Source organism: Diadema setosum, chromosome 19 (genome assembly GCF_964275005.1).
Source record: "Diadema setosum chromosome 19, eeDiaSeto1, whole genome shotgun sequence".
NCBI classification, from domain to species: Eukaryota; Metazoa; Echinodermata; class Echinoidea; order Diadematoida; family Diadematidae; genus Diadema; species Diadema setosum.
Window position 1 is genome coordinate 20,517,265 of NC_092703.1, and position 16,871 is coordinate 20,534,135.

The following is a 16,871-nucleotide window of genomic DNA, read 5'->3' on the forward strand; positions in this document are numbered from 1 at the left end:
GTTCTTGATGTTACAGAAACTGATGACCGTGAATGACTAATTGAGTACAACATTCTCTGCAAGTCTGTTTTGCAGGTCTACGTCGTAAATGTGTAATTCAGACTGATGCCCCTTGCATTGTCTTTCTCAACCTCTATCTATCTCTTTTTGTTTGTATTTTCCCTATTAACTTCAATTCCTTGGTAAAGGTTTGTGTAAATAGCATGTCCCGATTGTAAGATTTGCTTTTGTAATACGAATTTACAAATTTTGAATTACAGTATATGAGTTCATTTTTTTTTTTTTTTTTGGTGGTCATTTTGTTAATTTTCCCTCAGACCATTATCCTCACTGCCATTTTTTGGTTTTGTTTTGTTTTGTTTTGTTTTGTTTTGTTTGTTTTTTTTTTTTGGTGAGCTTATGTAAAGGTCAACTATTATCACTGCTAGCTGTTCCTGATGGTTGATGCAAGAAGGGGAAAGAAAAAAAAGTCCAGATCTCTACAGTGTTATGTTTCGTTGTTGATATTTCGGAGCTGTCATCTGGGAGAGATCTTTGTTGAGGGGTGCAAACTTTGTTCTTCCAAGACAAAGTTAACACCTGAACTTGAAAGACCTGGCGCTGAGGATTGATGGCAGTCTGGTGACCTGCGTTTGACCCCCACGTTTCGCCCAGGTAACCTTATTAAGATGTTGTCTGGCCTAACCTTCATGTCTAGGTGTGATAATGACAACTTTGTCAGCTCCCGACTCCAGCCAGCGCCAGCGCCATGCTCCCAGGTCTTGTTTCTTTGGTCCCCCCCCCCCCCCCCCCAAAAAAAAAGAAAAAAATATATTGATTTATTGTCATACCTCTCCCACTCTCTGTGGCTGGTCTTGCACACATCACAACAACTTTAGGGCTTCTTATTTTACCCACAAGATTGTGTGAGGGCCACTAATTGCCCACCCTACCCTTCTCTCCATTTCCCATCTCAGTCCACCTGTTATCCCACCCCCACCCTCCAAAAAAAAAAAAAAAAAATGAAAATGAAGAAAAATGTCATTATAATCCTATCTATTTTCTGGTAACAAATACAAAGCTTGTGATCCAATCTCGAGGCCCTGAAATGTTGCCAAGAGAAAATGATTTGGTTTAGCTGTCATGGTCTTGTGTCGCAGATACAGTAGTTACTCAGCTCAGCCATAGGAAACATCTCATGCACTTCACATTTTTAACGGAAGTTGCATCGTCTCAGAGAGCACCGCTGTCTGTTGATGCCATAGAGTACACATTCAGAGAGATGAACACCAGATGTGTGCTATCTGCATCGCCCAGGATTACAACAAAAGCGTGTCTATTGTCATAACTGAAATGAAAGAGCAGCTAACCCCAGAAAAGAAGAACTTTTCTATCATTTCATTGGCACCAGCAATAAGGGGTGTGAGTGTTTTTCTATAATCCCTTCCAAATCTGTGTCATGGTTAAAACCATCTCTGAAGAGTTGAATTGTTTCTTGACAAAGAATACTCCGCTTCCACGTACTGTTGATTTGTGGGATTTAACACAAGATTGGTCTTTGAGGTTCATCGGCTCACAGCGAGGGTTAATGACCATCTGAGCCTCAGGGCATCATCTTTTTGCTCTTCCCCACCTCAAAAGGCTCTTCCAGGAGAATGATCAAGTTTGCGAGTGTTATGCTGATTGAACTGTTGAGCTCTCTGCACTTGTACATTGTGCGATTGAGAGCCAGAAGTATTTTTAAAGTCAGTGGTACTTATGACATTCTACTTCCTTCTTATGCTGAAGGAACTTGTGTTATTAATTCTTTGCATATTAACAAGGATGATATCAGCCAGTTACCTGAACTCCTAGCCTTTTCTCCAGACTGATTTTGCATTTTACTAAATACTCAGCTGCCGGTGCAGTCCTGAAGGGGAAAGGATGGGGGTTGGGGAGGGGAAGCCACAAGCAAAAAGTGCATGTTGGTATGACATGCACGTGATGTGGGGAAGCAGGAGAAAAACAACCAAGGGCCCAGTGCACCTCTTTTGTGCACTCGCTAAATGTGGTGAAAGCCCCATAATTGATTTCAGAATTACCGGCACTGAAGCGCATAATGCCCTATCAGCATTCCGCAGCACAAAAGGTGCTTGTTTATCGGCCCACGAAAATATAACAAATCTTGCTGCGACTGCTCGTTTGTACCCTTCTACTCTTCCCATCATGGGGTATTTCAGGCTACAAATTATTTTCTGTTTCAAGTTATTTATCTTCTTCTTCTTCTTCTTCCTAAATCATCATTGTAGTACATTAATTCATTTATGCAGTATTTTTCCCTCTTTGAAAAAGATAATTGGCAGAAAAAGATTGCAACTTTTCTCACTCAGAATCATGGCAAGAAGATTGGCGAGGCACTGAGGTGCCATTTTTTGTGTGATGGCTGTTCACCACAAGGAGCAGTTACTGATTGGAAGGCAGGGTGAGCGGCCGGCGGGGTCGTAGGTCAATCAATACTTGCATTTTTCTCCCCTGACCCTCCTTTTTCCGTGCGGATGGAACCTTGCGGGTATATCAGAAGAAGAAATCAATGGAAAAGGAGGGGGTGATCGTCAGATGAGAAAAATGGAAAGAATGAGTTTTTATTGAAGAATGCTCAGTTGACTTAATTGCTGGGATTACGGCGCGATGCTTTTCCAATCTGTTTTCTTACTATTTTGTTGTTTTTTCAAACCTGCTTGTATACTTGTCCCCAGTCTCATAACTGAAAAAAAAATACAACAAATGTGGGCTGGAATGGCCAAGGCATCTTTCAAGTTAGTGGAATGTCTTGAAATCAGTGTGCGGATCACATTGGGTATTTTTCTTATCAAAAAGGTTTTAACTCTCTTACTCGCTCTGTTGTGAAACCTGATGATTTACCATGATTATCACCGAATTTCCTGTGAAGATTGTGTGTGGTTTCGGATTGTCATGGGACAAATTCATTTTCAGAAATTATAGCAGGAAGTTGTTTTGAACATGAAGGGTGAATTTATATCTAATTTGTTATTTTTGTGAGTGATTTTTTTTTTTCATTGATATAATTTTTTTCTAGACCCCTTGAAATCCTATAAGTTGCAAAGCTTGTTTGTTATTCTTTTTTGCAGATTTACGTATTTGGCAGAAGGAGCAACGCAAACTTTCCTTGGGCCCCTATGAATGCCTGCAATAGATATATTTGTGATGAAAATGTACTGCTAAATATAGATAATTCATAGATTCTCTAAATTTTGAAATAGTAACATCGTCCTTCAAGGAACATTTGTCTCAGCATCCTTTTATGCTTACTCAACCAGGTAGGGGAATTTAATTCATTATTGTAGTCAAGATTTTCTGCCTCATGGAGGGATTTTGTGGTATGTAGGAGCTACAATGAAAAAGAAAAGAAGGGGAAACAACAACAACCTCAGTACTATTGTGGTACAGAAACTTTCTCTTTTGCTGGATTCCGTTATTGCCCCGGGAGTTTCCGCCGAGCTGAAAGGAACGCTGGAAAGTGAAAATAGTTACCAGGACAATTAGGAGGACCGTAGTTAAGGTTTCACCCCAGTGAAGAGTCACATCAAATGTGTTGATGTAGAAGTGAAAGTTATGTTTTCTCTGGTGGTGAGGGAACTGTAAAGCCACCCTGGCTGTAGGATACGCAAGTGACTCATTTGCATGCACTCCACAAGTTGATAGGAAATCTATACAACTGTCACATGGAGTGAGGAGTTTTGTTTATGGCTGACGGAAAGTGCGAGGTCTTCGGAGGATGGGTGAATGAGCGGTATTTAGTGCAAACTCTTCTGTCGGCCTTGATCTCCTACATGAAATTCTACAGATGATGTGGACAGTGCCAAAGTTCTCTGCACCACAACGCAAAAAGCCTGGCCTACTGAGCCTAAGCTCCCGCTGGGGTTATTCAAGCAAGCGAATAGACTTTTGTGTATCAGTGTGGTGCTTGTGTGGAAGGGAGCTGAAGGAAAGTAGGGTTAATCCGTCAAGAGAAGAAGAGGGCAAAGGGGGAACCCAGAAGGGAGAGGAGGGTCCCTCAGTGCACATATCTGCCTGTGGAACTGACAAGGAGAAGGGGGCAACTCTTTACCCCCGCAGGACCCAGATTACCTGCACACCCACAAGAAAAGCAGAGAAGGGGGCAAGAAGGTAACAAACCAACCCCCAGTGTACTCTGCTCACTAGGAAGAAAGATGAAGGACACATAGGGAAGTGTGGCACTGGCTAGTTTTCTGTTCCATACCTTGGTCAGTGTCTTTGCTTGGCCATGAGCTTGCAGTTCATCAGAGAATGCTGGAATTTAATACCAAAGGAATAACAAGTGCATGTGGTGGACTGGTAGTGGCCAGTGCAGTGGTGGTTGTGAAATTTGAACAGATAGGTCTGGTTTACTGAATACAAGAAGGCTCTGTTTCTTCATAACTAATGGTAAGTGTGTGGTTTGATTCCAAATTCAAAGCCCACAACACTTTTTTAAAACATTCTTTTTTTTCCAGCTGTTGTGTTATATCCTTTATGTACGTACATGCAGATAAAGAGACTTGATTAGAGGTGGTTGAAACAGTGCAAGTGTAGCTTGGTAAGTACATCCTTATTTGATCATAATCTTTTCTTCTTGTTCTTGTTGTTCATTGTTATTACAATGCCATGTTTAGTTGGTCGTGTGTGAATATAGGTCTACAGAATGTATAAGGATGAGTACAAGGGGAAGTGGTCAAATAAATGTGGAGACCAACAGTATGTGAAACTCAAGGTTTCATTAGAATGGACAAGTAGATTTTGCCCCATTCATGACATAGGAAAATGTCGTGCTGGCACGTCTGATCAAAGATAGGCCTACTTCTTTTTTCATTGTCCTTGTGATCTGAACTGGCATGTAGGCCTATACCATCACATTTTTTTTTACTGACTGTGTGAGCATTGTTTGAAAAAGAAATAACCAAGGCTGGACTTGCATAGATTGTTTGAATGAATACAAGGATTAAAGTTGGTTTGGGTTCAAGAGGACATGGCATTCTTCATTTAACAATCTCTTGTCACAAGTTCAGCATCATATGGTTACCTTATTTTACCTCATGGTCATTTAAATTTAGATTTAAACAGAAAATGTGGGGGGGGGTGCAACTTGGTTCAGAGCTCTCCTGTATTCCATGGCACTGGGATTCAGAGAGAAAACAGGATGGAGGAGAAAAGACGGTAATATCAGAGCCATCTTTCATGGATATAAGATGAGGGAGATTATGAATAGATGGAGGAGGAAAAAGAATAACTCAAAAGAGTTGAATATGGTTCAAGAGCCACCGGTGATCCCTTCTCTAGGCCACTTCATCCTGGTGCATAATCTCGAGATACTTGAAGATTGTGTCCTGCTACCACTACCAGGTAGCAAAGGCAGAAGAGGTCCACCAGACTCTCTGCCTTGTCTTGTGCCGAGAGGCTCATCGGGGCTCAATTCACACCTGGCAAAAGTACAGTGAAAGATCAACCACAGGCTCTGCACTTTTTAGGGTCCTTGAGGGATGTAAGAAAAGATTATGATTATTTTCTTCTGTTTTTTTTTTTTTTTTTTTTTTTTTCTTTTGGGGGGGGGGGGGGGGGTAGAAGGAGTCATTTTGCACCATTTCTGGTTTTCCCGTGTTGTAACATTGATTATGCATAACCACAGTTGACAGTCATATTCACTCTTTGTCAGAGATTATGTCATTTCCAATGATGTGGCCCCAAATTAAAAAGCTTCAGGTCCAGAGCAAGAGATCGTAAGGGAATGATCAAGATATCAGTGTCAGCTGTAATTAATTTGCAAATGTGCTCGTGAGAGACATATCATTTTTCACAATTATTGTGAGTGTCATGTATCAAATTGCAAGTTTGTGTACGTGCGTGGGGTTTAACCCCAGTTTCTCTGTATTTTTTTTTTCAGTGATATTTGTGCCTGGTTGTTGAGTTGCGAGAACATCCCTAAGCATAATGCATTTAGCATAAATCGTGCAGGCATTCTGTTATGTATGTTCTGGCACTATATGGTTTTAAAAAAAAATGTACAGTGTATGATATAGGCCCACATTCTTAAAACTTGAAACAGTCCTCTATCTGACACGATCACCTTCTTGACTTTGTCATAGCCTCGGCATTATCATCATCATTGATGCCATCATTAGTGGTATCATGATTACAGATCATGTCTGAATGAGGGGATTGACTTTGCTTGAAGCAGGTGAGAAAACAACCCTGGATCTGACCTGCAGTAGTGCAAAACGTATAGCCTGTGGCATAGGTTGTGGCGTGAAGATGGTTCCTATCATGCTTCAATAGTGGTATGTATATAAACAACCCCTTACCCAAAGGCTTCGGAACCGGTAGCTCGCTTTAGTTCTGTGTAGTGTTTTTCTACTGGATCTCACTGATTTAGTTTTGAATAATGACTATTTTTTAAAAAGCCTCAAGAAGCCATGGGGGAGGGGGAAGCTGACATAAGAGTTCTATACATAGTAGAAAAATCCGTTCAACCGATTCTTGCTCTGTTGTGAAACCTCTTCTATCTCTGTCAAAGATTCTAAAAAGAAGAGCGAAAGAAGCCCTTGAAGAGTCTCCCAAGCATACCCGAAATAGCCCCATGCTCGGTGTATCATAAACAAAAGGCACTCTCCCTTTGAGCCCAACTACTCCTGCTCCTGTGATGGGGGGCCCTTTCGCACCTTTAGAATCCAACATTGGCTAATCCCAACTCAGCTAGGACTGGCTTCTTCTGTTCAGGCGGGAAGAGTTTCACCGGCTTATCATTCACTGAAGCGTTTGCCTGCAGTCCTGCTCACTTCATGCGCATTAAAAAATTTTAAACAAGGCCTTCTAATTGAGTAATCCTTACTTGAAACATTTGTGCATGCTCAAAATGAGGTTATGTGATGTTTGAACAATTCTTATAATTCCATTTGAATAACACGGACAGGATGTACAATTCACATCTTATGTATCTGTTTTTCTGTTTTTAGCTCACTCTAAATTAAGGGATGAAATTCAAATATCTTACAGTAAGCAATACTCAGTATGTGATAATGCAGTTCTACAAAGAGACAAAACTCCATTTATGCTGTACTTGATTTGCTGATGAAATACAATGTCTAAACCTGTCCTGACTTCTGTAGTTAGCTCTCTAAGAAATCGACCATTCACGTGTAGAAGAGTCTAACCACAGTGAGATACTGTATGTTAGGCATACATACAGGAGAAAAAGGTATGTGTTTGTGATTTTTCAGGCTGTGTGAATGCGCCATGTGTTTCTCGTGTGTTCTTTGGGTAAAAGTCCCATATGGCTTATCCACTAACTTTTGAGTTCATTGAGTGTGTGCAGTACGAAGACTTGCTATAACACTGCTCTGCAGCCTGCTATGAGTTAATGTCATCTTGTGTGTCCAGAGGTAATAAACTTGGTCCCAAGTACGTTATTGATCAACCCCTATACGGAAGGAAATTGAGGCATTCTAGCGAGAAAACATCCAGTTTTCAAGGATCTCCTAACCAGGCAATCAAACCAGATTAAGAGTAGACCCACAAAGTCGGCAAACAGCCACTATTCACTTCATCTTTTTTTAGTTTCATTCTCTTTGTCGACTAAAGACCAACCACAGATAACTATGGGATTAAAGCAGGAGTGATGAACCTAACTGACTTGGATTGCTTTATACCCAGTTGTTGTTAATGTTGTTTTTTCTCTCTACCTACAGTGGTGGTTATATCAATAAAGTGGATTGGATTCTGATGATGGAAAGTTTATGGCACCTCCAGAGATAATTCTCGTTGGTAACGATCTTGTGACAACTTTGCCAGTCATAGTCGGTATTTGCTATCATTATGGATAAGGTTGAAACATTTGGGAAATTTTCTTCTCTTAGAGAAACATTGTGCCCATGTTCAGAAGGCATGCACATAATTGTACTATCTTATGACTGGACAGCAAGATTTGTGTTATTTAGTTGTTGTTGTCTGGGAGGAGTATTGTTAAAAACTTTATTATTGTATATTGTAGGTCTATCAAAGAAATGCATGAATGATTGCCTTTAAACTCAAAAGAATGGGGGAGGGGATAACTGAGTAAGATTATGCTCAGTAATGATATGGGCATGTGAAAAGCTAAAAGTGCACACAGAAGGAAGGTTAAGGGTAAAGTGTAGTTTTGTATAATTTAATAAATGCTTGTCCATAATCTCTGGACAATTATTTTGACTGATTGATTGTTTAACTGTAAATTGAGACAAAAAATTGTGAGATTTTGACCCAATATTTGAGGTGCCAAGAAATGAAACAATGACACTAGCCAGGCAATTTATTGGAAGTGCAGCTAATAGTTATAGCTTTATGAGACCAAAGCAAAAAAGGGAAGATGGAGGAACATATCTATTGCATGTTTAATTCATTTTTGCCTTTAATTTTTTTTTTGCTTTAAAAGTACCTACTTTTGTTAGGTCAACAAAGTTACACTAAAGCTCTGAGATGTAATATGTGTCTTGATGTCAGATAAGCCTTTAAAACTCACAATCCCATGCAAAGACACGGCTTGCGGATTATAATGATGGTAGCAGCAGTTTGTCAATCCTCTTCACAACAATACTCACTGAAATACCTTCGTCAATGGGACGCCCTCAAAAGGCACAAGTTCAAGGGTTAATGTTGCGGTGCGACATTCCACGCTCAAACCGCAAAAGACCGAAGAGAAAAAGTTTATGGAGGGGGGGAGCGAAATTCACACAAGCATGCACACACTAAAAGATATTAGATAGGTGTTTATTTGCACAACTTTTGTGGTTGCCTTACAAGCAATCTTTCAGCCTACAGGCACTGCAAGAACCTCCCACAATTTTTTTTTTCTTCTCTTTTTTTTTTCTCCATCCCCTAATTTGACACCATATCATTGGCTAACTTCTGGTACTCTTCTATGTTGTTCTCTCATCAGCACGATAACAATCAGCAGGCCATATTGTGGTAGTAGCTGGGAGACGGGCAGGTAGTGTGGTTGTGAGCTCTGCGTGTGAAGTTTGGGACTGGGATCCCAAGGAAGAAGGGACATTTAAATCGGGGAACTATCTACTCTGGAATATTTGCCCAGTTGAGGGCCCAGTGCAATTGAAAAGGGGGGCTTGTGTTTGCTGAAGCGATAACCACAGAGCTTACCATTCTCTGGGTCCTCTTATTTGCAAAGAGCAAGTCAGTAGTTGATAAAAGGAAGTCTCCGCTAAGACCTACTTTGCCCAGTCCCCTGCCTTTCATGCAGTTCAGTCGTCACAGTTTTTTCCTCTTGAGCAGTTTCCTTTTGCATGGCTTTGAATGGACTGCTGAAAATTTGCAATCTTGCGGCTGGCTGGCACTTTCGGATCCTATTCAGAAGAGTGTGGCAACCCTCTGTCAGTGTGGACTTAGCAGTAAATCACTCTCGTACACCACGGATACACATTGCCTGTTCTTCGAGCCAATAGAAGGATCATAGCATCATACTCGGTACAGCTTGGATGTGGTGAAACGATTTTGATCTGTGTTGCATGACAGGATTTAAAGCTTATGTGCACCACCTCCATATCCATTTTTTTTTTAAAGTGAGTCTTGTGGAACCCCAACCACAAAATAGGAAAACAAGACTTGGATTACACGCTGGATACCTACAGATTTTGTTATCATCACAGACAGTTGTGTGTAACTGAAGGAATTATAGCTGTAGCTCGATGCAGCGTCGATGGTTGGTCGAATTAGTTGCAGTTTACATTTTTCATCGTTTGCTGTCATGTCTTGATGAGAAGTGATGGATCCAGCGGCATCGAAGACTTTCTATGGCTTGGACCTGCGGCTGCCAATACAGCAGTTGGAGCGGGGTAAGGCCGGGGTGGGTGGGATGGACGTGAAGGAGGGTCACCCAAGCTCCTGGAAGCTCCACGGGGGCCTCATTCGGGTACGGCAGAGGAGGCACTCTGATTCATCCCGGCACAGACTTCCCCAGGCTGTATCACCGACGCTCCCGTCAGAGGCAAGCTCCCGTTCCCTCCGTGATCAGTTCATTCTGATAGATTGAAACAAGTTCGAAGAAGATCTTGATGTGAATGATACACTTAAGTCATAGATATACTGTGACTATTGACCAAACCATCATTGATAGTCAGAGAAAAAGAAAAAAAAAAGAGATATCCATTTAGTCTCTCTATATCAAGTGTACATAGTTATCATTTCCTTGGCAAATCTTTTAGTAAGTTAAGGGAAATCTAGCAAATTGGTTAACTTAGTGATTGTACCGTAGGAGAGATAAATCAATAAAGAGGGACTGAGAGAGACAGTATAAAAGGATTAAATGACAGAAATATCTTATTTAACATTCCCATGTGACTATCATGACCACTTTAATAGTTCAATTTATTTGTGGGTTAAGCATTTTTCAGATAAGCAGAAGAAAAGGATTAAGTTCAGTTCATGTGGATGCATTAGTAGCCTTGACACAGCATTTAGAGTTAAAGCATTAGAATTACAATGTGAGTCTGAACACTGTGATTTGAATTGCTCTTACAAATGTATAAATTGTTGAAGAGAACAGAAGCCGACAAATATTGTTTGAGTATTTTGTCTAGATATCTGTCAACAGCCGCAGGCTACATTTAGAGAATAATGAGTCTGGTGTGTTAGGCAAAGTACGCATGACCGTAAACAGCTTTTAGACATGATCTTTACTTCTCAAGTCAAGGATGAAACCATCTGCGCTTTATATTCCACCGACAAAGACGGAACGCTTTGACACGATGGAAGTCTTATGATTACCAAACAGCTAGTGATCTTGTAAAGCCTATCAATACATTCTCCATCAGCCGTTAGTGATGTTTTATATTTTTCACCTTGTCATCCTGTGACATTCTCCAAAGTGCTTTTCGAGTTTAGGGATTCAGATGGAATCCATAGTTTTTTTTTTGGGGAGGGGAGGGGGAGAGGGGTCGGGCGTGAAAGGAAATCATACAAGTGCAAAGTTTGATGACTAAAAAAATGCTCTGTCTGGTGATAGGGGAAATTCTGAAACTCTTGGTATTGACCAAATTGGTGGTGACTGCACATGGACATGTTTTGTTTTGTTTTTTTTTTTACATTTTTTTTTTTTTCATGGAGGGGGGAGATAAAGATGCAGGTTAGTTTTCCTACATAAGCAGTAGGCAAAGAGTTTTCTCTCATATCCTTGCATCTTGTTGGATCCGGGACAAGTTGCTAGAATGATGTGTACTCCTAGCACTCTGCATTGCATGCTCCTGTTCTCGAATTGATGCGATGTTGCGCTGTTTCTGAGAGATGGAATGTTTGTGTAGTTGATCATGTGACTAGAATTGATGTAAAGTTGTGCCATGGGTTGGTTGTGTTCTTTGCCTTACTGCCCCGACTGTGATAGTGGAGTGTGCCATCATCTTGTTGCAGAGTGATGTACCGCAAGAAACAGATGATGATCTGTGTCACCGTATGTGTGTAATAGGAATGTTTCGCTGTACGTGTGTCATAAGAATGTGTTAGCACATGCGAGTGATGTGTGTGTCCACAGTCTGCTTGAAAGCAATAGTGTTAAGCCTGTGGCAAGACCTAGCTTTGTGATGGATGGTTATCCCCATTGTGTGATCAGATCAAGGTATTCCAGTGGTCCAGACTGACACTTCCAAAAAGTTTTTTTACAGCAAGCATTCTTCTTCATCTTAGTGGTATAAGCTCTTTCTTGAGACCACTTTGGAATTCTGGCTGGAATCTCCTGTGCATGTGACAAAGATCAGTGCTTGGCCTCATTGGTAATTATCATCATCTGTTGCAGTTCAGAAATCAAATCGAAAGTCCCTACAGCCAGAATCTCGATGAGATGAAAGTAGAGTGACCATCAATTTTCGTCTCACAACCAACTGAAATGTTTTAATGCTACAAGACTTGTACATCTGGTAAGCTTTAAGTGGCAAGAACAAAACAGAATACATATCTGTCAACTTCAACTGGTGTTTTAGAGCTGTGTGTGTCCAATCCTAAAGTAATGTTCCCATTTGTGTCTCCACTTTTCTCTCTCTGTAGGTCCAGCGAGTGTCCCAGTATGACAAGGTGCTTCACAACTTGCTGGAGAACAGCTCCAGCTCCGGGACCAGGCATCCCCGGGACTACGAGAGCCTCCTAGACTCCGCCCAGACTGTCAGAGAGGTGAGTCCAGGCTGCATCCTCCTCTAGAATGATTTGGGTTATCACTGTGACTGCTCTGTAGCCTCAATTCCAGTCTTTATGTAGCTGTCCAGCCATAATATGGGCTTCACAGCCTATGGTAGACCCCTAAATAAAAGCAGGCACAAGTCTTGGCTACTAAAGCATTGCTTGGATAGTAAATGCTGGTACAAAGATATGCTGGTCCTTAGAGATCCCATCCTACAGTCTTACCTAGTTACTGTGTACATCATTCTTGAGCTTTTTTTGTGTGTGTGTGTGTGTGTTTTTTTTTTTTTTTGTTCGTTCAGTTTGATGACCAACAAGATGTAGTGATTGGTTGTCAAATACTTTCTTTCTAAATGATCTGATTTGGCAGTCCTCAGAGCATTTCATTTCAGAATGAAGATGGTACACACTGAAATTGCTCAAACTTGCCATAATATGTCAGTGTTTTGAGATATCTGGCACTGGAAAAGAAATCATTTCCTATCATTCTGACCTTTGAATGCCCCTTTGACTTTCCAAATGACTCCGCACATTCCTCAAAAGCACATTTCGAGCCACTCATGAGCTGACTTCCAGGGCTTAAAACTGTAGTCATGGAGTGTGTACCAACTCGGCTGCGTCAATATTGAAAAAACCTGGTTACATCTTAAAGGAACACACATCCGTCCTTTCATTCGGCCACGTGAATTCCAAGTGAAGTGCTATTCAATGAACCTTTAACCCCTCTACTTGACTTTTTCTCCAACTGTCCCCCCCCCCCCCAACAAACAAACAAAGAAAAGCCAACTGAACAAGCAGGTGAAATTGGCAGAGGTCTTTTTGCATGCTCTCGTAGTACCAATGAAACCTATAACGACAGTGAGGGTGAAAGTTTTTAATCACACAAATTACGTGTGAATCACATCTCCATTTGTCTTCACTCGATAGGGTAGAGATTCTTGCCTTTAGGAATTTTCTGTGACTAGATTTGATAGCTTTACACAGCTTTTTCCTGGAGAAGTTTAACGAGCAATGTTAAATGTGAACCTCCAAATATTTCAACAGATATGAAAAAGTATGAATAAAAATGTACAGTGACAAATCAATTTTTATGAATTTTGAAGTTTCTTTGGCAAATTTTGTACTACCCAAGAAACTGCTCAGATGTTCATAGCTGTGAAACAACTTCCCTAAAGCGATTTTTATGTAGTGTCCACAGGATGTATAACAAAATGTTTTTGCTATTTAGGAATTTTGATCATATTTTTTGTGCTTGCTACAGAATCTTTAACAAACCGCCAAACAGTCTCATATTCAAATGATGTAGTCATGTGTAGTCAAACAATTAGTAGTGAAGATAACCAAAGTGTTTCTGGAAGTTTTGAGAATTCATTTATCATTTATGCGAACTGGGACCTTTGCATCTGGATTAGCTGAGTGAACGGAAGGTAGGTGAATTGGAAGTTCCAGCACAAGCTACACATACGAGTTCAGCTGAAGCGTAACTTTAATGAAATTTGTTTAGAAATCGGTAGTGAAACGGGAGGGCGACTACCTATGATGACAGGAAAACCGCTTTGCAATCATTGAATTGATCATTTCCTCTCTAACTCGTCGAAAGAGGGCAGCTGGACCTCGTCATTGGCAGCCCTGACTCATGCACCGGCTAGCGAGGACAAGCGATAGTGTCTCCTGATTTCATTATGATGATGGAACACTGCTACATGTATTTCCATGGCTTACCGTTTTAATGCGAAAGGGTCAGGAAATTAACGTCTGGGATGAACTATGCATAGAATGCGTGACATTGTGTATTTAATGCTGAAGTTATTATTAACCTGTTGTACTTTTATAAGACTCTAATAACATATTTTAAGCGTTGGTCCATTGAGAATTGAGGAGGCCATTCACACCAAGGTATGATTAAAGTAAAACAAGATTTCAGAATGAGAGCTCTCTGTGATTAGCCATTTTTTTTTTTTTCATTTCCTTTGCTGGTCTGTTTGAGTTCAAGAAAAATGAATGGGTTCAAATTTAGCCAGCTTAACATTTCTGACCATGAAGATTTCACAACCTTTCCTGTACTTTCTGTGATATACGGCCATCATCTGTTATGATGTGTGATCGAGGGCTTTTTATGTTTCTAGGGATATACAGCCTTTAATGCCGTGCAAGCAGTAAGCCCAATAGACCTCTTAAAAAAACAAAAAAAAAACAAACATATGAACTCTTCCTGAACTGGTTTGCTTGACCAATACATCGGTCAATCATCTGTTCATGTAACCAAGGTTGTGACTGTCCTTTGATAGCTCAGAGGAAATCCGTAATTTGAGTTTATTCACCCTACCACTCCACATCATGGTTCAAATTAGTCGAAACGTTCTTATCAAAGTCTCTATTTTGTGAAGCGTCGCCAAAGTGCCACAAACTTTTTCTACACGATTACTTTCTGAATGGTCCCATGGTGCAGTTCAACATCATTTGTACACCCCTGTTTTTTCTTTCTCTCCAGAGGGGGGACTTCATAAGGAAGTAACCCTTTTTACAATCAAAATTTCCAACCCTTTTTACAATAAAAAAATTCCCACCCTGTTTCTGCAGCACTATTTAAAAAAAAAAAAAAAAAAAAAAATTATTTCTGCAGCACTATCATATAATGACATCTAAAACAGCGATGCACCTTTCAGCCGTAGAAACCAATCAGAGAGTACACATTCTACATGAGTTGTGTCTCCATCGAATCACTGCTTCTTGCGCCAGTGCTGCTCCTTATTGGAAAGCTAAGGTCATTAGGTCCTATACCACAATGAAATTGCGCTAAGTTTAGAAAGTTTCGCTCCTGTCTGTCAGTCTGCACATATTGATTCAAGAGTTTATGCAGATCCGATCAGTGCCCCCCTTGTTTCTCTCTTCCCTAAGCCCCAAATCCAATGGGAAGTTATCCCCTTCTCGGACAAAAGATTTAGAGAGCACAATCCTACATTCATCTGTCTTTGTTCAGTGTGTGAAAGATGGGCAGCGTGATTCAGTTCGAATAAAGCTGATCACCGAGTTGTGAGCGAAGCTTTCGATTTTAACTGCCACGTGTGTTAATTTGGGATGGAATTCCGTGGCCAAACTAGCTCACAGAGTTTTTCAACAGACAACTATTGCTGATGAGTACAAGTTTGCTGTCACCCCCCCCCTCCCCCCCCCCAAAAAAAAAAATCAAAAAATCAAAAACAAAATCAAAAGATCTAAGATTTGGGGGATATGATATTTCTTTATGTTACACTAAGGATTGGGAAAACTATTGACATTGGCAGAAGAGGCAGCAGTCCTAAAGTTTTTGATTTTTTGAAATCATTGTAAACCATTGCATGGTTTCAGGGTGTGGTTTTTCCGAAACTACAATCACATGCATGAGTTATACTGGATCAAGCATTGTTGGTATCCTTTTGCCCATAAGTTTTGATGTTAAAAAATAGTAGTAATTGATATGTTTATTAAACTGTGGATACCGAGTGGAATTTGATTTGATACGTGGGCTTTGTTCATTGAAGGTTTTCATAGAATATGGAAAGGAACTCACCTTTTAGCTCGTACACTTCATTCAGGAAACTATCATAAAGGATGCGGTAAAGTTGGCAGTGTTTTGGATTAGCCCATAAAGATAAGAACACTGGTTTGGTGTCGTTGGAAGAAAGATTCCATCGGCTGATTGTTTCAGTGCACTTTGCAGTTAGGCAGATTGAACGCTTCGCTAATGAGATTGCAGCGAATTGCAGTGAGAAATTCCAGGTAAGCGTTTGGTATCCGGGCATGTCAATTTTCATATCCGTGAGGACCACGATGGCACAATTGTTGCTTCTCAATATTAATTAGGTGCATCATTATTGTTTGTGCTGCTTTTGATGTTGTCATAATGAATAACCATACTACATTGATTATATAGCCATATTTCCTGGAACAACATGGGTAGGTAGCAATTTCATATATATGGCAACATTATGATCTATATGTAAATGAATAGAATGTGACTGCACACTCCACAAACGCAAAGATTATACAATAATAGATCAGGAAGAAGGTTGTGTAAAACACCCTTTACGTCATTGGTACAGTTTGTAGTGCAAAGGTTGTGATTTAGGATCAGTAATAAAGATGTGTGCCAATTTCAACAAAAGAAAGCTTGTTGTTCATTATTTGATCAGTCCTATTACTCTGATGGCAAGCTTTGAAAAAGGTGGTGATATCAACCTACTTGTCATAAGAAAGCCGCATTCGCTGCACTTTTCTTCAGTGCTTTTTGTCAAATTCTGCCAGTAATTGGTATGGACAAGTTTGAGGAAGCTCCGTTCGTATTCGTGCTGCATTTCATTGTATAATTGGATTGCAGTCGTCCAAATGCACATGATCCTGAAAGCAAATCAAACACGGCTGCATATTTGTGACTCCACGATCAATCAAAATTGAACCGGGCAAAACAAAACAAAAATGACTGCCGACAGTTAACAAAAACCAGGGTCACTCAAGTTTGAACTTTTTGTGTATCTCTTTGCACTGTTCTTAGATAAACGGAAAGTCTCTTGGGGAATTGCTTTGAGGGAAAAGTTTTGAAGTTGAAGTTGAAACTGCAGTAAGTCTTCCTTATGCTGAGAAGGCATGAACATGAAGGGGAGATAAAAAGAATCCAATGGCAGAGTCCACATTCCACGGATTTGGAATGA

The 16,871-nt window shown here is 40.4% G+C and overlaps 1 protein-coding gene across 1 annotated transcript in view; it reads left to right on the forward strand.

The window, feature by feature from the left end:
* Window positions 1-16,871, forward strand: part of LOC140243096 (uncharacterized) — a 205,940-nt gene that overhangs the window by 149,922 nt on the left and 39,147 nt on the right. The window contains exon 8 of the mRNA XM_072322829.1: window positions 12,055-12,177. Within this exon, the coding sequence (XP_072178930.1) occupies window positions 12,055-12,177 (123 nt within the window). The remainder of the gene's footprint in view (window positions 1-12,054; window positions 12,178-16,871) is intronic.